Here is a 22048-nt window from a genome sequence, read left to right on the forward strand (position 1 = left end):
CCATAGAGTAGTAATTTTAGTTAGTAGGCCAAACTGATCGGATGCTACAAATGTTTTTGTGAGAAGATTTTTGGGATGTCTCCTGATCTGACCAACAGCGCTGTAGCTCTGCCACTTTCCACTGCAGATGCGGAAGACTGACATGGGCGGATGCTGTGAATTGAGACGTAGCCATTGCAGATATCTAGCTTAAATTGACAGATGTTGATGGGGATTTTCTTATTGTGTTATTTAGATGTTTTAAGGATTCATAATTTAGGTCAGATTCACTCGCGATATTGTTGAAATGCATTGGAAGTTTGTGCCAACTTTTTGGAAGCCCCTATTTGCCAAACTAAATGTGAGTGCGTTGCACCCCTACACAGACGTTGCACCCCTACATAGACGTTGCACCCCTACACAGACTTCACAGCAAATGTCCACATTGTGGTTGGGGGCAGAGCACAAAATGTTGTCTCTAAGCAATTGTGATTGTGATGTTTCTGTCCTGGTTGGCACCCCCTTTGGGTTTGTGCTGTAGGGGAGATCTTTGTGGACTATACTCTGCCTTGTCTCAGGATGGTAAGTTGGTGGTTGAAGATGTCCCTCTAGGGGTGTGCGGGCTGTGCTTTGGCAAAATGGGTGGGGTTATATCCTGCCTGTTTGGCCCTGTCCGGGGGTATCGTTGGACGGGCCCACAGTGTCTCCTGACCCCTCCCGTCTCAGCCTCCAGTATATATTCTGCAATAGTTGGTGTCGGGGGATAGGGTCAGTCTGTTATATCTACAGTATTTCTCGTGTCTTATTCTGTGTCCTGTGTGAATTTAAGTATGCTCTCTCTAATTCTCTCTATCCTTTTTCGTTTTTTCTTTCTTTCTTTCTTTTTCGGAGGAACTGAGCCCTAGGACCATGCCTCAGGACTACCTGGCCTGATGACTCCTTGCTGTCCACAGTCCACCTGGTCGTGCTGCTGCTCTAGTTTAAACTGTTCTGCCTGTGGCTATGGAACCCTGGCCTGTTTACCGGACGTGCTACCTATCCCAAACCTGCTGTTTTCAACTCTCTAGAGACAGCAGGAGCGGTAGAGGTTACTCTGAATGATCAGCTATGAAAAGCCAACTGACATTTACTACTGAGGTGCTGACCTGGTGCACCCTCTACAATCACTGTGATTATTATTATTATCTGACCCTGCTGGTCAATGAACATTTGAACATCTTGGCCATGTTCTGTTATAATCTCCACCCGGCACAGCCAGAAGAGGACTGGCCACCCCTCATAGCCTGGTTCCTCTCTAGGTTTCTTCCTAAATTCTGGCTTTTCTAGGGAGTTTTTGCTAGCCACCGTGCTTCTATACCTGCATTGCTTGTTGTTTGGGGTTTTAGGCTGGGTTTCTGTAAAGCACTTTGTGACATCAGCTGATGTAAGAAGGGCTATATAAATACATTTGATTGATTAATTGATTGAATTGGGCATCATTGGCGAAAGTGGGCATGTAAGTAATCTATACCCAACCCTCCAGTAAATCGTGACGAACTCACTTACAAGACTCAGTTTTGGACGAACCTGACTATATCATCAAAATAATATGCTATTTACACTTTGTAGTCAATTTTGATACTTTAATACATTTTTCTGGCTCATATCAATGCCACATGGGCTGTTTTTCAAAAGGAGAAGTTGGTTTTCAAGGGCAGTTGACCTTTAAAGACAGAGGAAGCGATTGATCTATACTGAACAAAAATATTAACGCAAAATGTAAAGTGTTGGTCCCATGTTTCATGAGCTGAAATAAAATATCCCAGAAATGTTCCATTTGCACAAAAAGCGTATTTCTCACAAATGTTGTGCACAAATTTGTTTACATCCCTGTTAGTGAGCATTTCTACTTTGCAAGATAATCCATCCACCTGACAGGTGTGGCATATCAAGAAGCTGATAAAACAGTGTGATCATTACACAGGTGCACCTTGTGCTGGGGACAATGAAAGGCTACTCTTAAATGTGCAGTTTTTTCTGTTATGCAGGTGAATGAGGACCCAAAAGCGACTTGGCGAAAACAGAGTCTTTATTCCAGTAAAGGAAATAGGCAATACTCCTAGACAAATCAGAGCAGAAAACAAAACATAAAAAACTAATTCCACTCGTAGTGACGAGGACAGACTGGAGACTCGACCATAAACTGTAGGTTGCCTCGGGAAGGCACCGACCGTAGCAGACTCAGACACCTGCTCACACGCAGCATCTGAGGGAAACAAGACACGACAGGGCGAGACAAAGACACAGCACGGCGAACAATATACAAGGATCCGACAGGACAGAAACGGAAGACAAGGGGAGAAATAGGGACTCTAATCAGAGGGCAAGATACGGAACAGGTGTGAAAAGATTATAGATGATTGAGTAGGGGAATAGGAACAGCTGGGAGCAGGGACGGAACGATAGAGAGAAGAGAGAGTGGGAGGAAGAGAGAAAAAAAGGAACGAACCTAATAAGACCAGCAGGGGGAAAACGAACAGAAGGGAAAGCAAAATGACAAGACAATATAAGACAAAACATGACAGTACCCCCACTCACCGAGCGCCTCCTGGCGCACTCGAGGAGGAATCCTGGCGGCAACGGAGGAAATCATCAATCAGCGAACGGTCCAGCACGTCCCGAGACGGAACCCAACTCCTCTCCTCAGGACCGTAACCCTCCCAATCCACTAAGTATTGGTGACCCTGTCCCCGAGAACGCATGTCCATGATCCTACGTACCTTGTAAATAGGTGCGCTCTCGACAAGGACGGGGGGAGGGAAGACGAACGGGGGTGCGAAGAAAGGGCTTGACACAGGAGACATGGAAGACAGGATGGACGCGACGAAGATGTCGCGGAAGAAGCAGTCGCACAGCGACAGGATTGATGACCTGGGAGACACGGAACGGACCAATGAACCGCGGAGTCAACTTACGAGAAGCTGTCGTAAGGGGAAGGTTACGAGTGGAAAGCCACACTCTCTGGCCGCAACAATACCTAGGACTCTTAATCCTACGTTTATTGGCGGCTCTCACAGTCTGTGCCCTGTAACGGCAAAGTGCAGACCTCACCCTCCTCCAGGTGCGCTCACAACGTTGGACAAACGCTTGAGCGGAGGGAACGCTGGACTTGGCAAGCTGGGATGAGAACAGAGGAGGCTGGTAACCCAGACTACTCTGAAACGGAGATAACCCGGTAGCAGACGAAGGAAGCGAGTTGTGAGCGTATTCTGCCCAGGGGAGCTGTTCTTCCCAAGACGCAGGGTTTCTAAAAGAAAGGCTGCGTAGTATGCGACCAATCGTCTGATTGGCCCTTTCTGCTTGACCGTTAGACTGGGGATGAAACCCGGAAGAGAGACTGACGGACGCACCAATCAAACGACAGAACTCCCTCCAAAACTGTGACGTGAATTGCGGACCTCTGTCTGAAACGGCGTCTAACGGGAGGCCATGAATTCTGAACACATTCTCGATGATGATTTGTGCCGTCTCCTTAGCGGAAGGAAGCTTAGCGAGGGGAATGAAATGTGCCGCCTTAGAGAACCTATCGACAACCGTAAGAATCACAGTCTTCCCCGCAGACAAAGGCAGACCGGTAATGAAGTCTAAGGCGATGTGAGACCATGGTCGAGAAGGAATGGGAAGCGGTCTGAGACGACCGGCAGGAGGAGAGTTACCTGACTTAGTCTGCGCGCAGTCCGAACAAGCAGCCACGAAACGGCGCGTGTCACGCTCCTGAGTAGGCCACCAAAAGCGCTGGCGAATAGAAGCAAGAGTACATCGAACGCCGGGATGACCAGCTAACTTGGCAGAGTGAGCCCACTGAAGAACAGCCAGACGAGTAGAAACAGGAACGAAAAGAAGGTTACTAGGACAAGCGCGCGGCGACGCAGTGTGCGTGAGTGCTTGCTTAACCTGTCTCTCAATTCCCCAGACTGTCAACCCGACAACACGCCCATAAGGAAGAATCCCCTCGGGATCCGTAGAAGCCACAGAAGAACTAAAGAGACGGGATAAGGCATCAGGCTTGGTGTTCTTACTACCCGGACGGTAAGAAATCACAAACTCGAAACGAGCGAAAAACAACGCCCAACGAGCTTGACGTGCATTAAGTCGTTTGGCAGAACGGATGTACTCAAGGTTCTTATGGTCTGTCCAAACGACAAAAGGAACAGTCGCCCCCTCCAACCACTGTCGCCATTCGCCTAGGGCTAAGCGGATGGCGAGCAGTTCGCGGTTACCCACATCATAGTTGCGTTCCGATGGCGACAGGCGATGAGAAAAATAAGCGCAAGGATGAACCTTATCGTCAGACTGGAAGCGCTGGGATAGAATGGCTCCCACGCCTACCTCTGAAGCGTCAACCTCAACAATGAATTGTTTAGTGACGTCAGGATTAACGAGGATAGGAGCGGATGTAAAACGTTCTTTGAGAAGATCAAAAGCTCCCTGGGCGGAACCGGACCACTTAAAACACGTCTTGACAGAAGTAAGAGCTGTGAGAGGGGCAGCAACTTGACCGAAATTACGAATGAAACGCCGATAGAAATTAGCGAAACCTAGAAAGCGCTGCAACTCGACACGTGACCTTGGAACGGGCCAATCACTGACAGCTTGGACCTTAGCGGGATCCATCTGAATGCCTTCAGCGGAAATAACAGAACCGAGAAAAGTGACGGAGGAGACATGAAAAGAGCACTTCTCAGCCTTCACGTAGAGACAATTCTCTAAAAGGCGCTGGAGTACACGTCGAACGTGCTGAACATGAATCTCGAGTGACGGTGAAAAAAATCAGGATATCGTCAAGGTAGACAAAAACAAAGATGTTCAGCATGTCTCTCAGAACATCATTAACTAATGCCTGAAAAACAGCTGGCGCATTGGCGAGACCAAACGGCAGAACCCGGTACTCAAAATGCCCTAACGGAGTGTTAAACGCCGTTTTCCACTCGTCCCCCTCTCTGATGCGCACGAGATGGTAAGCGTTACGAAGGTCCAACTTAGTAAAGAACCTGGCTCCCTGCAGAATCTCGAAGGCTGATGACATAAGGGGAAGCGGATAACGATTCTTAACCGTTATGTCATTCAGCCCTCGATAATCCACGCAGGGGCGCAGAGTACCGTCCTTCTTCTTAACAAAAAAAACCCCGCCCCGGCAGGGGAGGAAGAAGGCACTACGGTGCCGGCGTCAAGAGACACAGACAAATAATCCTCGAGAGCCTTACGTTCGGGAGCCGACAGAGAGTATAGTCTACCCCGAGGAGGAGTGGTCCCCGGAAGGAGATCAATACTACAATCATACGACCGGTGAGGAGGAAGGGAGTTGGCTCTGGACCGACTGAAGACCGTGCGCAGATCATGATATTCCTCCGGCACTCCTGTCAAATCGCCAGGTTCCTCCTGAGAAGTGGGGACAGAAGAAACGGGAGGGATAGCAGACATTAAACACTTCACATGACAAGAAACGTTCCAGGATAGGATAGAATTACTAGACCAATTAATAGAAGGATTATGACATACTAGCCAGGGATGACCCAAAACAACAGGTGTAAAAGGTGAACGAAAAATCAAAAAGGAAATAGTCTCACTGTGGTTACCAGATACTGTGAGGGTTAAAGGTAGTGTCTCATATCTGATACTGGGGAGATGACTACCATCTAAGGCGAACATGGGCGTAGGCTTCCTAACTGTCTGAAAGGAATGTCATGTTTCCGAGCCCATGCTTCGTCCATAAAACAACCCTCAGCCCCAGAGTCTATCAAGGCACTGCATGTAGCACCCGAACCGGTCCAGCGTAGATGGACCGACATAGTAGTACAGGATCTTGATGGAGAGACCTGAGTAGTAGCGCTCACCAGTAGCCCTCCGCTTACTGATGAGCTCTGGCTTTTACTGGACATGAATTGACAAAATGTCCAGCAAGTCCGCAATAGAGGCACAGGCGGTTGGTGATCCTCCGTTCCCTCTCCTTAGTCGAGATGCGAATACCTCCCAGCTGCATGGGCTCAGTCTCTGAGCCAGAGGAGGGAGATGGTTGCGATGCGGAGCGGGGAAACACCGTTAACGCGAGCTCTCTTCCACGAGCTTGGTGACTAAGATCTACCCGTCGTTCTATGCGGATGGCGAGAGCAATCAAAGAGTCCACACTGGAAGGAACCTCCCGGGAGAGAATCTCATCTTTAACCTCTGCGTGGAGTCCCTCCAGAAAACGAGAGAGCAGCGCCGGCTCGTTCCAGTCACTAGAGGCAGCAAGAGTGCGAAACTCTATAGAGTAATCCGTTATGGATCGATCACCTTGACATAGGGAAGCCAGGGCCCTAGAAGCCTCCCTACCAAAAACTGAACGATCAAAAACCCGAATCATCTCCTCTTTAAAGTTCAGGTAATTGTTAGAACAATCAGCCCTTGCCTCCCAGATAGCTGTGCCCCACTCTCGAGCCCGGCCAGTAAGGAGTGATATGACGTAAGCAACCCGAGCTCTCTCTCTAGAGTATGTGTTGGGTTGGAGAGAGAACACAATATCACACTGGGTGAGAAAGGAGCGGCACTCAGTGGGCTGCCCGGAGTAACAAGGTGGGTTATTAACCCTAGGTTCCGGAGGCTCGGCAGACCAGGAAGTAGCAGGTGGCACGAGACGAAGACTCTGGAACTGTCCAGAGAGGTCGGAAACCTGAGCGGCCAGGTTCTCCACGGCATGACGAGCAGCAGACAATTCCTGCTCGTGTCTGCCGAGCATGGCTCCTTGGATCTCGACGGCAGTGTTACGAGCATCTGTAGTCGCTGGGTCCATTCTTGGTCGGATCCTTCTGTTATGCAGGTGAATGAGGACCCAAAAGCGACTTGGCGAAAACAGAGTCTTTATTCCAGTAAAGGAAATAGGCAATACTCCTAGACAAATCAGAGCAGAAAACAAAACATAAAAAACTAATTCCACTCGTAGTGACGAGGACAGACTGGAGACTCGACCATAAACTGTAGGTTGCCTCGGGAAGGCACCGACCGTAGCAGACTCAGACACCTGCTCACACACAGCATCTGAGGGAAACAAGACACGACAGGGCGAGACAAAGACACAGCACGGCGAACAATATACAAGGATCCGACAGGACAGAAACGGAAGACAAGGGGAGAAATAGGGACTCTAATCAGAGGGCAAGATACGGAACAGGTGTGAAAAGATTAGATGATTGAGTAGGGGAATAGGAACAGCTGGGAGCAGGGACGGAACGATAGAGAGAAGAGAGAGAGGGAGGAAGAGAGAAAAAAAGGAACGAACCTAATAAGACCAGCAGGGGGAAAACGAACAGAAGGGAAAGCAAAATGACAAGACAATATAAGACAAAACATGACATTTTCAAACAACACAATGCCACAGATGTCTCAAGTTTTGAGGGAGACTGCAATTGGCATGCTGACTGCGGGTATGTCCACCAGAACTCTTGCCAGAGAATGTAATGTTAATTTCTCTACCATAAGCCGCCTCCAATGTTGTTTTAGAGAATTTGTCAGTATGTCTAACCAGCCTCACAACCGCAGACCAAGTGTAACCACGCCACCCAGGACCTCCACATCTGGCTTCTTCACCTGCGGGATCATCTGAGACCAGCCACCCGGACAGCTGATTAAACTGAGGAGTATTTCTGTCTGTAGAAAGCCCTTTTGTGGGGAAAAACTCATTCTGATTTGCTGGGCCTATGCCCATCCAGGCCCACCCATGGCTGCATTCTGCTCATTCATGTGAAATCCATAGATTAGGACCTAATTTACTTCAATTTACTGATTTTCTTGAATGAACTATAACGCAGTAAAATCGTTGATTTTGTTGCATGTTGCGTTTGTATTTTTTTTCAGTATAGAAACAACCCCTAGACCCTATTCTAGACCATAGGCCCTACTCTGGGGTGGCAGGCAGCCTAGTGGTTAGAGAGTTGGACTAGGAACCGAAAGGCTGCACGATCAAATCCCTGAGCTGACAAGGTTATGCCCGAGCAGACAAGGTTACCTATTACATTTGTTCAGATCAACTTCAAGTTCCTAGCAGGTTAGCTAAGGGTTGCATCCCAATAATCTCCTTTCTCCTGAATTGTGCACTGGTTCACTACCTTTCATTGATTTGGAAGGAAAATGGTGGTATGTATGGAAACTCCCTCGAGCCCATTTCACCACGAATCAAATGCTTTAAAATGTGTGGGGAGTAGTGAACGATTGCACACTTGGGACAAAACCAGGGACTCATGTCATTGTGCTTGCAGGTCTTTTACAAACCAGCAGAGGGCAGGCTTGATGTAAAAACTTAAATCTACCGTTATGAGAAGCAATAGGTGCTGACTTGTTGACAAAATAAGTTCCCCTTGTCTACTGGTTTGTTATAATGTAGTGTTTTGATGTCATTGTATTATACCTGTTCAAAATGCTACACTATAGCTTCATGTTTCTTCAACAACTAACCTCTATGGGAAAATAATCTCAATTTATTTGAAATAACTCGAGACGAGAGACGGAGCCAATGGAATGTTATATTGTGTTGATCATGTATTGGCATCTTGCGTTATTATATATAATCTGTATTGTTTAGGAGAACATGTCCGATAACTGTGGTCAGTGGTGTATACAATCAATGACAGACAGTGTTCGGAGTATATCAAAACAGTCTTTACAAATACTGACATTTGGGAAATCCCAGAAACATTTTTGCATTTAACCAGGCAAGTCAGTTAAGAACAAATTCTTTTTTACAATGACAGTCTACCCCAGCCAAACCAGGACAACACTTGGCCAATTGTGCACCACCCTATGGGACTCCCAATCACAGCCTGAATTTGAACCAGGGACCTCTTACACTGAGATGCTGTGCCTTAGACTACTGCACCACTCTGTGTAGTGTAGAGCTGCTATACCATGAAATATTTATGAAAATATTTTGATGGGCGCTCAAACAAACGGCATGTCTTACGTTTGAAAGCTAAGTATTTAATAATTGAGTGATTTTGACCACTTCAGATGACAAGGCTAGAAATAGCTAAAGATGACTTTGGTGTGTGTGTGTGTGTGTGTGTGTGTGTGTGTGTGTGTGTGTGTGTGTGTGTGTGTGTGTGTGTGTGTGTGTGTGTGTGTGTGTGTGTGTGTGTGTGTGTGTGTGTGTGTGTGTGTGTGTGTGTGTGTGTGGGTGTGTGGGTGTGTGCGTGCGTGCGTGCGTGCGTCTCTGTGTGTTGCAGGACAGATAGTCCACAGATGTGGACTTGATCACAATCAATGGCCACCAGGCAAAGGTGATCTGTTAATAATTGTCCTGCTTGAGGTGGAAGAAGAAGAAAAAAACATCTTCAGGATCAGCTTGCTAGCTTCAACTCCTTTGATTTTTTTGCTCCTCTGCATTGCTGCCATTTGAATCAGAACATATGTTGACCAGAAAGCAGCTTTTTTTTCGAAGGGCTGCTGCATTTTTGACCTAAAAAGGCCTCTAGTCTCCATCTCGTGCAGTTGGTTTTCATAATCACCCTGCTACTCAACTGACAAGAGTTGTGAGATGAGACCTTGCTTCTGTTTTAAAAAAAGCATGTTTTTATTATATTTACATCTAGCACTGTGGATAATAAGGATACCGTCTCATTAAGTTGATTTTACACTTAAAATCATTTTACTTGATAGATCTATTTGCAGCTGAAATGAGATCAGTCAAGGATGAAAAAGCTGTTGACAAGATAGGGGTAGATAATGAATGCAGTTGTAATCAAATTAAATGTCACATGATTCCAATTTAAAATCTGTTTCTATAATATCATACCAAGATATGTATGTGATAAATATTGTAGCCCATGTTGGCCTGCATTTTGTTAAATGCATTGAACAAATAAAATGTTGCACAGAGGTCCTCTGATTCAGACACTGGAATTATACATAAGATCTGCCTGTGTTCCAAAATGGTACCATATGCCCTACATAGTGCACTACATTTGACCAGAGCCCTATGGGACTAGGAATAGGGAGCCATTTGGGATTTAGTGATCCAGGCTGTCTCCAGCACCCAGGCACTGCCATGCCCCATGCAGCACACAAACAAACGCCTCTCTCACACGCCTGTCTGGATAAAGGATTCAAGATAAGACATGGTCTGGTCCTCCATCCAAACACCATTATATTATTCACAGCAATATTATTGTCTACTGAAAAATAATCCATGTAACAATATACTTTATTTAATTCTTATAGATTTTTAAAAAAACAAATACAGTATATTTATGTTTGTCCTCTATTTTTGTGTAATTGTTTGTGTTATGGTTTGCAATAGTTTACTCACCTCAATCGTTCACAGTGTAAAAAAAATGTCATGCAAAACTCGAACCCTATACATGCCTAATATTGGGCATCAATCTCTCCTACACCAAAGTGATGATGCATTTCTGTTACAAATAACCCTTGATATGCTTTAAACACCTGTGACAGCGGTTTCTCTCAATTACTGAAAGTACGTGTAATTAGCCTGTCATGCCTCAGTCTTAATAACAATTAGGGTAAGAACCCTTTGAAGATGAGAGGAACGCAGCTAGACAAAACACTGACATGGGTATTTGACAACTTGTAATGCATATTATGTTAATAATACCAAAATAACTGAATTATTTGGGCAGCACTTTATAATACTTTTCATAAATAAGCGTTAATGAACCATTTATAAAGGCCATTATTCATGATTTGTATAAAGTGTTGATTAAATTGTCCCTTTTATTTATTAAACACGAACGGCATGCTTCGTGATCTATTCCTCAAAAACTACCGGCAACTACAGGCTGCGTAGTAACTTTCTAATCTCACAATAGGGGCAAATGTATCATTAATGTAACAAGTTACCATTAATGCCTAGTGACACAGATATATCAGAAATGAGATTGAAAAATTAGCCGGGTTAAATAATGAAGTGTTTTGAAGAGGGTAATGATTATTTTAAGGTCGTGTTCCTATCTTCAAGGGCTTCAATCCTGAGCGAATGACCCCTTCTAAAAGACAGTGTTTATGAATATTTTAATCATGTTGGCTGTTAAATCTCTTGTCCATAGCTAAACTAAACCTCGATTAGGCTATGTCAGCTCAAATGTATCACGTTTGATAAAATGTCTGGCTTCAATTCGAGGTATACTTGTCGACCTATTAGGCTCCTAAATAGGAAGTGTTAACGACGAATGCGCCGCGCGTCCTTAACAGAATGCTGGCACTCGAAAGCGGGGAGTGGAAAGTAGAGGGTCAGGAAAATTGGTGGGTGGGGATAACCCTTTTCGAAGGAAAAAAAAACTAAAACAATCACGTGTTTGGAGATCAAAGGAGATCCGCTTTGTAGAGCTGGAGAGAGAGAGAGAGAGAGAGAGAGAGAGAGAGAGAGAGAGAGAGAGAGAGAGAGAGAGAGAGAGAGAGAGAGAGAGAGAGAGAGAGAGAGAGAGAGAGAGAGAGAGAGAGAGAGAGAGAGAGAGAGAAAGTGCGAGAGAAAGTGCGAGCGGGCAAGCAAGCAAGCAACGTAATTGACAAGGCTGCAATGGTGAAATAAACACTCACGGCCAACGCACAGCTTTCGTTGCACAATTGCGAAAACACGGCGCTCTTTTGACGCATCGATCCCGCTTCAGATTCGATTTCCAGAATTTCAGCACCATCACCTAATCACGCTTGGAAATTATGTTCCGATCGGCGCATATCCAACCGGCAAGATGATGATTTTACCAAGGAGAAGGTTAGAGTGTGTAGCCGATTCGGTGGTCTTGGTGATCTTCGTGGTCACCACTTCTCTTGGAACGGTTTTCGCCAAGGATACGGCTTTTGTGGAAGTAGTGCTGTTTGAGTCAAGTCCAAATGGAGATTATACTACATACACGACGGGGTTGCAAGGACGATTCTCAAAGGCAGGAGCCACTATCAGTGCGGAGGGCGAGATCGTGCAAGTATGTACAACTCAGTTAAGTTGTGGGAAGGACATATACAATATGTTGCTACGGCTCTGTTTGCTTATCAGTATACTGAGCCTGGTCGTTCATTCTACTTCGCTACTCTACTCTAAAACTTTATCGAAGGGTGGGGAGGGGGGTGTTGAGTTGCACTGTGTGTGTTGTATGTGTGAGGATGGTACTAGCCTCCTATTGCTACCAAATGTGATTACAAGATGGCTTCTATCTTTTGGAACTCATTCACATGTACATTGCAGGTTCTTTTTGGGATAAAAGCTCAAATTCACCCAGAATCTGCCATGGCATATACATTCAATAACCTTTTTTTTCACGGATTAACATGGTTATTACACTTGTAAACGTTCCCAGGAAAATCATAGAAGTTGTTCATCACAACTTGATCAGAGTTACAACTGATAGATGGTTGGTCACAGTTTCATCAAATATTGTCTGGGAGTACTCAAGAATAACGTCAAATAACGTCTAATGATTTCATTCAGCAGTACGCCTATAGGTCATTTCGTTCCCAATTAATTGGTGGATGGTTGTTTGTTTTCATTATTGACTTATTTTTAAAAAATTCTTAGTTCAACCAATATAACTAAACAAACCTCCTACCTACTGTACCGCCTCGCTGCGAAGATACATGATCAATTATCACAGACAATTTCTTTGAAGTTGGCCTAGGCTAAATTATTGTGTGGTTGTTTTGTAACAACCTAAAAAATTAATTGAACAATCTCTCCCATATATTTTATTGTACCAGCGCGTTACTTAGTTTTGATATGGCCTTTCTACATAACTACTTCACCAACCATGCAATGTTCGTAATCATTTCCGTAAAGCACCACCCGCAAGAGCAGCCTACTAAATCCTTTGATGGCCCACCAAGCCTGCAGCCATGTGGATTTCGGGCCACGCCACGGACCCCTCCAACCCCGCTGTTGCCTAACCTACCCTGCATGAAACCGGGACGATGTGGTCTATTGCTACCCGTCCTGATTTGGAGAACTATCTCAGCCTTGTGGTGGTTTGCACTGCTACACTAGCCAACACATGACCACGATTTGCTAGAAATGGTCTAATTTCAAAGATGACTCCAATTATGACTATTAGTGTGCTAACCTACAGGTTTAATGAAGTAGCCGTGTGAGTTGTTTGCACATCACTCTTCATATATGACATACCTTATCTGGGTCTGGTTAGGATTATTGCGGGAATCTATAATGATGTCTGTAACTCATTTATTACTGCTTTCTAACTCATACAGTGAAGTTACATTACAGAGCCACAAAGAATGCACTTTCCCAAAGAGAACTTGAATGAATTGTGTGTGTGTGTGTGTGCGCGTGTGCACTCACAAGTTTGTTTTCATAAAAATAACAACCATTTGTCATATTTTGTAATGAAAGTAGCACATTGCGGGAAGACCATCAGGATCAAAGGAGAGCGAATATTTATCACTGAAATGGATCCTGTTTATACACACAGAGCATTTGTGTTGGAAGTTCTGGCTTGGCTTGCTAACCCCACAGAAATGTGGGACATCAACTTTACATTGAAAACATCTATTTAGCTTTTCATTTCTTTGCTAACATAGTGACCACTGTGTGGCAGCTTGCATTCGTTGTCCTTCTTTGTAAAGAGGAGGGACATTTTGTCCAGTACAGAAGGACAGAATCACCATGTCCAACTGGTTCCGTTTCAGCGGTCACTGTTGGTGGTTTATGTGTTTTGTGAACGATTGACTAAGAGAGACGGCAACCTTAAGACTGTATTTTTGAATTGTTAAAGTAATGGCATTTCAAACCATAGAGGCCTTGCTATCCTGTGTTAGTAAGCCTCGTGTAATGAAACTGGGTAGGTTCTCGTGTATGTTTCTGTAGAGATGACTTTGTACCCACAGGTATAATGCATTATGATGCAATTATAATTAGGGCTGTGAAGATACCAGTATTTGGTCTTCTAAAAACCTGCTGTATGCAAAATATTGTATGCTATAGCTTGTAAAATCTATCAAATGTGACCTTGAAGGGCAACGTAATGATGTTGGTTTCCAACATTAGGGTTGTTTTCCTATTGCAGTTAAACCTTCAGTTTCCTTGATACCAATGAGTATCACGATACTTTCATCCCGGCCCTAGTTATAATGAATTGTAAGACTTGTTATTACCATACCAAAATACTTTCACTATTGTCCCCTCTAGGCTGGGAATAGCCATGGACCCCACGATACGATATTATCATGATACTTAGGTGCCGATACGATATGTATTGTAATTCTCACGATTCAATACACTGAGTAAACCAAACATTAGGAATACCTTCCTAATATTGAGTTGCACCCCCCCTCCCCCACACACACTTTTTATGCCCTCAGAACAGCCTCAATTCCTTGGCATGGGCTCTACAAGGTATTGAAAGCGTTCCACAGGGATGCTGGCCCATGTTGACTCCAATGCTTCCCACAGTTGTGTCACATTGGCTGGATGTTCTTTGGGGGGGATGGACCATTCTTTATACACACGGGAAACTGTTGAGAATGAAAAACCCAGCAGCGTTGCAGTACTTGACACAAACCGGTGCGCCTGGCACCTACTACCATACCCCGAATGAATACACAATTCATGTCTCATTTAACTGGCTCTTCCCCTTCATCTACACTGATTTCTTTTTTAGTGGATTTAACAAGTGGCATCAATAAGGGATCATAGCTTTCACCCCCAAATCACTAGTCCCCTCCATGTATTTCTCACACTGTCCTCTCTCTTTAGCCACTCCACTTCGCTGCCGTTGGCTGTCTTTGTTTCAGCATTCTCCCAGTCAGTGTGAATGGAGGCCTTTACTTGGCACCGTCTGAGTCTTGACAGGTGGTTTACAGGGCCGAGTCGGCCAGGTTAGGAAGGCAAGGCCTCAGTCAGTCCCAGCCGTTTGGCCCCTGGGGGTTTGCTCTACCTCTTATGTACAGTGGTCTCTAGACCTCAGTAGGTAGCGGTTGGTGTTAGAAGGACTGGGGGGGGGCTTGGCATGGTTCCTGAGCAAAGTGGTTCAGTAACCACTACGCTCTCCCCCTTACTCTCCTGCTCCCCAAAGCGAACACCCCCTGAGCTCTGCCCCATGAGTGCAACAACAAAAAAACGGCATGTGCCGGCGGGGCCAAAAATAATAAATTAAGTCAATTTTCTACTTGCTCTGCACCGTTAAGGGGAAAGTGAGATGACTTGATGTGGATGAGACGCCAGAGTCCAGAACGATCAGCTTATCCCTCTCTTTCTCCCTCCCTACCAGCTAGGCCAGTTCCCAGGTCCCTGATTGCCTACAATTTGACTACATAATAGGGAGGTATCAATGTCTCTTTAAATCACCCTCAGTCCAGGAGTGAAACTGTATGGGCTATTCTCTCTGCAGGTGTAGCGGTCCCCTCAACATCTACCCTGTGACTGACTACATGCCATTAGAATGTGGAACGTAGAATTAGAACAGAGAATGTAGATTTTAGAACACAGAATATAATAATATCAGTGGATGCTGCTGAGGGGAGGTCAGCTCATAGTAATGCCTGGAATGGAGTCAATGGAATGGTATCAACCACATGGAAAACACACCATTCCAGCCTTTATTATGAGCCGTCCTCCCTGCAGCAGCCCCCACTGATAAATACAAATGACCGGCCTTAAGTTCAACTGGTGTGATGGGTTGTGAAAGAAAATCAAGGACGGATCTACTGTAGCCACAGCCTTTGTTAAAATACAACTTGCATACATTGTTGTCACTTCACGTTTTGTCTCTGCAGTTTTTAGTCATTTGTGACGGTTGTCTTCATTGTCAATGAATATGTTGTGTGGGTTTGAGTGTGGCACCATTTACAGTGAAATGATACAGTGAAATGATTGACCCTCTTGCTAAAGATGAACAAAAAAGACTGTATAGAACAAGTACCAGTACTGAGCTACATTATATAGTCATTTTCCAACTCGCCACTCCAACAAACGTCTTGGGGACGGTACAGAGGATTCTAATTGACACCATGGCTAAATGCACAATATGCCTAACTGTAGTTTTTGTGTTTTTAATCAACTTAAATCTGAACAAAAAACTATTATGCTCATGATCATTGAATATTAGGGCTATCAACACACTATCCCCGTGTGTGTCTCTGCAAACTCGTCTCAATCGGAGCATGCTGGGCTTTTGGAACAACAGGGATTTATTGTTAAAATAGACAGAATAGCAACGTTTACTCATAACATATTTAAAAACCAATCGTTTGGGGTATAAATATACACTGTAGTCTACAATATTATGGAAATGTAGCATTGATCATATTGAACAATATTTCTTTATTGCTGTTTACATTCTGTATAAGAGGGAGTGCTCTTTGTGCTACTGCACCCTTTAAGCCCACATGAGAAATGTCAAATGTACAAAAATGTCATCTATGTATAATAATGCAAGGTTCATTTTTAAGAGTAAAATAAGAGGCATTTCAAAATGTTCGCTGTTAATGCCTGAAGTCTACTATCATGTTGTAGTTCACCAAGTGATGTTGCTACTGTGTGACTTTGACGAGCGTGAAAAGCCCAGATTTCCAATTGGCAAGAAATAGTCATTGATGCCCATAAAATATGCTATCATGTGCATATCAGTACATTCCTCTCTTAATTGTACATAAAGTATGATCACTTATCCGAGAAGTTACACAAAATATATCTTAGGCCGCCTCAACCCAAGTTTTTGTTGCAGCTTTCAAATTGTCCACTCGTGGGAACTTGCACATAACTTGACAGTAAAACATCTGATTGGCTTTTGGTGTAGAATAATAACAGACAGATTCATTGTTTGAAACATTAAATTGAAAGATCGAAGTAGGTTTAATAGGTACAGTACGCTGTCCTACTTGTTAAACAACATCTCTTTCTCTTCGCAATTGTAGTAGTATAAATTCCCAATTTTATTTTAGCATACAATATAAATATAGCTCAGTATTTGAATGATTTAATTTTATATAGTAATTTCTCCTCGTCTTTATCAAGGGGGTCAATCATTTCGGGAATCCACTAACTTTGAACCCTACTACAGGAGGCAGTGTGTGAATGTGAATATGATGGTGTTTAACTCCAAACCTTGCTGTAAACAACGGGGAGTGTGTCTCCTCATCGGCACAACCGCACGGTGGTGTTGACATTGGTAAAGATCATGACACGGGGCCATGATGGCGGGACCACACTGCCACCCCCGCCTGATTCACTCAGGTGGACGATCCGGGCGACAGTGAGCTCAGATTCACCATCACGATGCCAACCGATATTTACACAGTTGGAGGGTATCCCCATCAGTCATCACCATCTGGGCTGCGTCCCAAATATCACCCTATTCCCTATTTACTGCACTAATTTGGACCTGGGCCCATAGGGCTCTGGTCAAAAGTAGTGCACTATATAGGGAATAGGGTGCCGACTTAAACCGGATCTGCATAGGGGTAGAAGCTACTGATACTACTTCCTGGTTTGGGATGACATTTATTATCGGATGCACATAGTTATTACAATCTGTCTCCATAGCAACGCTTATGTTGCTCTTTTTTTACATCGGTTGAATATCAATCAGTAATTACAGCGGCATGACACTTTTTTTTTATTATGAAGTGATAAAGTATTATAATTGTTCAAATATTCTTATAACACATCTCACAATGCATTATAACTGCATCATAATGCATTATACTTGCACTTACCAGTGTTTTGCCATTGGTTTTGGTTTTCCCATCTGTTCATCATATCTCCTATTGTCTCCACATTGTCTCTCCCCGGGCCAAGCTGTCTGTTCCTTTAGCCTGGCAAAGGAAGCTGCCTGCATCTCATCTCATGGCCTAAGCAGAGCAGAGCACACATCTGTGTCTGATTTCCTTGCAGCTTGGCTATGCTGTCCACAGCATGCTAGAGGAGCAGGCAGGGCCAGAGGAGCAGGCAGGGCCAGAGGAGCAGGCAGGGCCAGAGGAGCAGGCAGGGCCAGAGGAGCAGGCAGGGCCAGAGGAGCAGGCAGGGCCAGAGGAGCAGGCAGGGACCAAGGCAGGGACAGAGTTGTGGCAGCATCTGTCAGTCCCAGATGGAACTTAAACCAGAACCAGAATGTGGCTTTCGTCTCACTTCCATCCTTGGAATGTCTCAAACATCCTGTGAAATAAAGTGACAGAAGAAAGCCAGCAGAGACTCCAAGGCTCTTTGTCTCACTCACAGTCTCAACCTGCCACCTTTTTGAAGTCCACCCATAACCTGCATCAAATGTTGATATTTTGACATTGAGTCATTTCCTTGGGAGTGGATAGCCTATACAGTAGCTTTATCTGACTTACCAATCATAAAAGCCTGTGCATTGCACATACCAACAAAGTTAGAAAACGAGGATCCCAAGCTCCTCTCAGCTCAGAAAGTGAGCGGGCCAGGCAGGAGTTATGTCCCGCTGCATTTAGACTATAATGAGAGCTTGGTGTGGTTGAGGGATCCAGGCAGCGCTGCTTTCTCTCGCTCGCTCTCGACCACAGGCTAGAAACCCCAAGAGAGGAGGCCATAATGGGCAAAGCCCAGAAAGGACGGGAGGTACCCGGAACAGGACCCCTCCCAGCGCCGCCCGCCTCGCCTGCCGCCAAGCAACAGAAGCAGTACACAAGCAGCTAGCACTATATAGCTATAGGGTTTAAAAGGTTAAAAGCGCCCTGCTCGCCTACTTTCTCCATTTATTGGTTTCGCGGTGGCAGCTGTATTTTAAGTGCTATCGTCTCTTTAACCGCCGCCCGGCTCCACTTTTAAGTCCAAGCCAAAGTCATTTGAGGTTGCGTTTGTATTTTTCGGGAATAGAACAGAATAGTTTCTCTCTCTCTCTCTCACTCACTCTCACTCTTCTGCTTTCTTCTTCCCCTGCTGTCTCCTCCTCCTTTGACACACAGACGAGGAACCAGGCCCTAACACTTGCCTTTTCCCTTCACAACAAACGTGTACCGGTATATCACAACTCCCTATCACTAATCTGTACGTTGTTGCATCACGGCCTGCCACAAAGCACCGTGGGCTTGTGATGGATGTTGGAGGTGTTGTTTGACATTCTAAATCGGACCAACAGCTTAACTGCCTCATACCTCTCCCCCTGTCTTTCAGCTGCCAACACACTGACTATCTCACTAACCAACAACCTGGGGGACATTTATGTCTCCTGTTTTCACGGACCTGTTCTGCCTCTTGCTTCCCCCCCCCCCATTCTGTGTGTGTATCTGTGCAGAACAGCTGGATCCAGTGCGTATTAGTTCTGGTGGCCTCAACAGCTAAGTTACTTTCCACTGGGCTGAGTGAGAGATGGGAGAGCGGGAGAGAGGCTTTGATGCTCCTCTCTGAGAGATTAGCAGGCAGCTTCTCTCTCTGCCTGTCTTTTGAGTCAGAACCACAGTGAGGGGACTGAGACTGGGTTGCATTAACTTCTGAAAAGCCCCATCGTGGTCATCATTCCCCTCTTTGTTGACTGTCGTGCTGAAAGGGCCAGTCCATCCCTTGGCTGCATCCGGCCTCAGTCAGCCTACATTTCTATCCCCTGACACAGAAGGTCTAGCTAGAAAACAAAGGCTGTGGGGCTACGACGGGGGCTAGAGTTTGGGTTAGGAGGGAGATGACAATGCTCACTATCCATGGAGGGTCCAGGCAGAGCAGAGGTAGGCTTTGTTGTTGGTCAGGAATGTGCTGACTACTGGAGGGAGGTCTATAACACCAGTACAGCCCCCCTTTTGTTGTGCTTCTATACACCAATAGATAGACTGATAGACTCTGGGACTGTGAACTGACTGGGGAAGGTAGTTGGGTAGCTAGCTAGCTGCATGGCCTGGAGTCGCTTTCAGTCCTCTGCCCTCTGTCTGGCTGGCTCCACACAAGCACGTACGTACAGGCTCGGATTGTGCGCACACACACACACACACATACACACTTTTGCACGTCAAATACACGCACACACTTAGCGCCCGTTAACCTGGTTTGCTCACGCTGTCATGAGAGGAGAAGCCTTATCACAAATCTGTCTCACTCCCACGGTGTTCAAAGGTCTCTCTTTGTGTACATCGTGACATAAATGACATCAGCCTCTTCGGTCTTTCAGAGGTCTTTTTACCACTGCTTTCCTTTGATCTATATAAACCTCCACTCACTGAGCTTCATTGTAAGGAGAATTAATTATTAGTTTCATAATCATCAAATCCCATATCTATTGTTCCCTGCTCTTTCATACCGGTTTATTATAGTAAGCCAGTTTGGCTAATGGAAGTCCCTTGATGCCATTTCTGTGTTCCAGGCTTATTAGCATTATATTGTTATTACTCAGTGGAAGGCATTATTGGTTTTGTGCCTCCGTCTGTCCCAAGACTAATGTATCATATCAGTGTTATTAGGGGTCTGCACAAACCATAAGGCTGACACATCCTCTGTCACAGCCTGGTCATTTCTCTCTCTCTCCTCCAATTGTTTCCTCTTTTGGACTCTTACACAACTGTGGTATAAGGGTCATTTATAAGGCTGCCCTATGGGGACAAATAGCTTGGCTGGGATTATTTGGTGGAGGTGGAAGCCCCGGCCTCCACCAGCTACCCCCTTCAGCCCGATTCCCCCTCTTGGTGGCCCCCCCCCCCCCCGGTGGTGGTGTCGGCGGTTCCAGTAATGAGGAGGACCCAGCCAACCAAGGAGGCTCTTCGACAATGGGGCCTGAGGTATGATGAATTGGGGCTGGCTGATTGGACCAGACTGGGTTGGCTGGGAGCGTCATTTACTTTCCCGGTGAAGTGCCATCGTAGTCAGGCGTCTCCCCTGAGTACAGGGGGAAGATGTATCATCTCTGGTCCCCCATCTCCTTCCTCCCCTTCCCAGAGCTCATGTAAGCGACGTGTCCCAGATCTTGGGAGTGAGAAATGGGTCTACTCATCTGGAAAAATCGCTTCCTTGATTGTGTGTGTGATCCCTACCCCCCCCCCCCCCCAAATACACAGGATTACACTACACCATATCAAAGCCAAGCTGCTGCCTGACCTACCACCTTGCCCTGCCCTGCTTGCATGCCAGCTTTTCTGCCCTGCCCTGCCTGGCTACCTACCTTTCCAGTTTTGGACCCTGAACAGGGAAGGGCCTGTGGTAGGCAGGGAAGGATGGGAGGGTGAAAGGCTACTGCAGTCTGGCTGTGCTGCATAGATAAACCACATGAATGTGCCGTCTGAGCAGATAGTATCGGGCGGGGAGGGGAGGGCTGGGAGGCCACAACGTGCTCACGCAAACGCAGCTCACAGTACTAGCATCAAAGGACCTGCCGCTCTGAGGCAGAGGCGGAGAGAAAGAGAGCGACACAGAGAGGCAGAGAGAGGGACAGCGACAGAGAGAGAAAGAGGCAGAGAGAGACACGAGGTGAGAGCGAGAGAGGAAGAAGAAAGAGAGCGGGAGGGAGAGGCAGGGCCAGGCTGAGTTCTTCAAAGGGTTCAGTGAATAATTCCGGTCCCTGATACACCGCTCTGCTGAGAAACCCCACGATGATGTAATGTCAGCCCTGGGGCTAAATCCTTACGCTTTGCTCTGTTCCACTCCTCTTTCAAATAAAGGTGGAGGTGTTCCCTCTCTCCCTGCTGCCTGTTCGAGTGGAAGGAAAAATACTTTTGGTGAGCAGTGAGATTTCGTTTGAGGCCCAACATAGTTACAGACACCTTGTAGGTGGAGGAGGGAGGGGTAGATTTAATCCTAGATGTTCTCTGTAAGGAACTTGATTCAACTGTGTAAAGTGGAGTTAGTGTTTTAGAACATTGGCTCGCTGGGCTGTGGACCGGAGAAGCTCTGGTGAGATGGACTGATGATCTTGGATGGGAGTTTTTACCTTATTCAACAGGCTAATCCACTGGGCGTTCCTAAAGTACACAACAGGTGGAACACAGTTGACTCTGTTCTTTGTAAAGTTTATACAGGGCCTGGCTGTGTTTGTGTTTGCATGTGCAGGGCTCCAGACGAACATTTTCGTTTTTGAGTTGGTGGCACCAGCCCATGATTTGGTCTCACCAAATTTTTTTCTGTGGTGTCAAGCAATAGAAAGAACGAGTCATCTTATTAAGTTGTTCA

At 45.7% G+C, this 22048-nt stretch overlaps 1 protein-coding gene across 1 annotated transcript in view; it reads left to right on the plus strand.

Annotated features, from left to right (window-relative positions):
• The first annotated feature begins 11456 nt into the window (after window positions 1-11456).
• znrf3 (zinc and ring finger 3) overlaps window positions 11457-22048 on the plus strand; it is a 116057-nt gene continuing 105465 nt past the window's right edge. Inside the window, 1 exon segment of the mRNA XM_046346718.1 lies at window positions 11457-11924. Within this exon segment, the coding sequence (XP_046202674.1) occupies window positions 11694-11924 (231 nt within the window). The 5' untranslated portion in view covers window positions 11457-11693.

Source organism: Oncorhynchus gorbuscha, linkage group LG04, assembly GCF_021184085.1.
Source record: "Oncorhynchus gorbuscha isolate QuinsamMale2020 ecotype Even-year linkage group LG04, OgorEven_v1.0, whole genome shotgun sequence".
In the NCBI taxonomy this organism is placed as follows: Eukaryota; Metazoa; Chordata; class Actinopteri; order Salmoniformes; family Salmonidae; genus Oncorhynchus; species Oncorhynchus gorbuscha.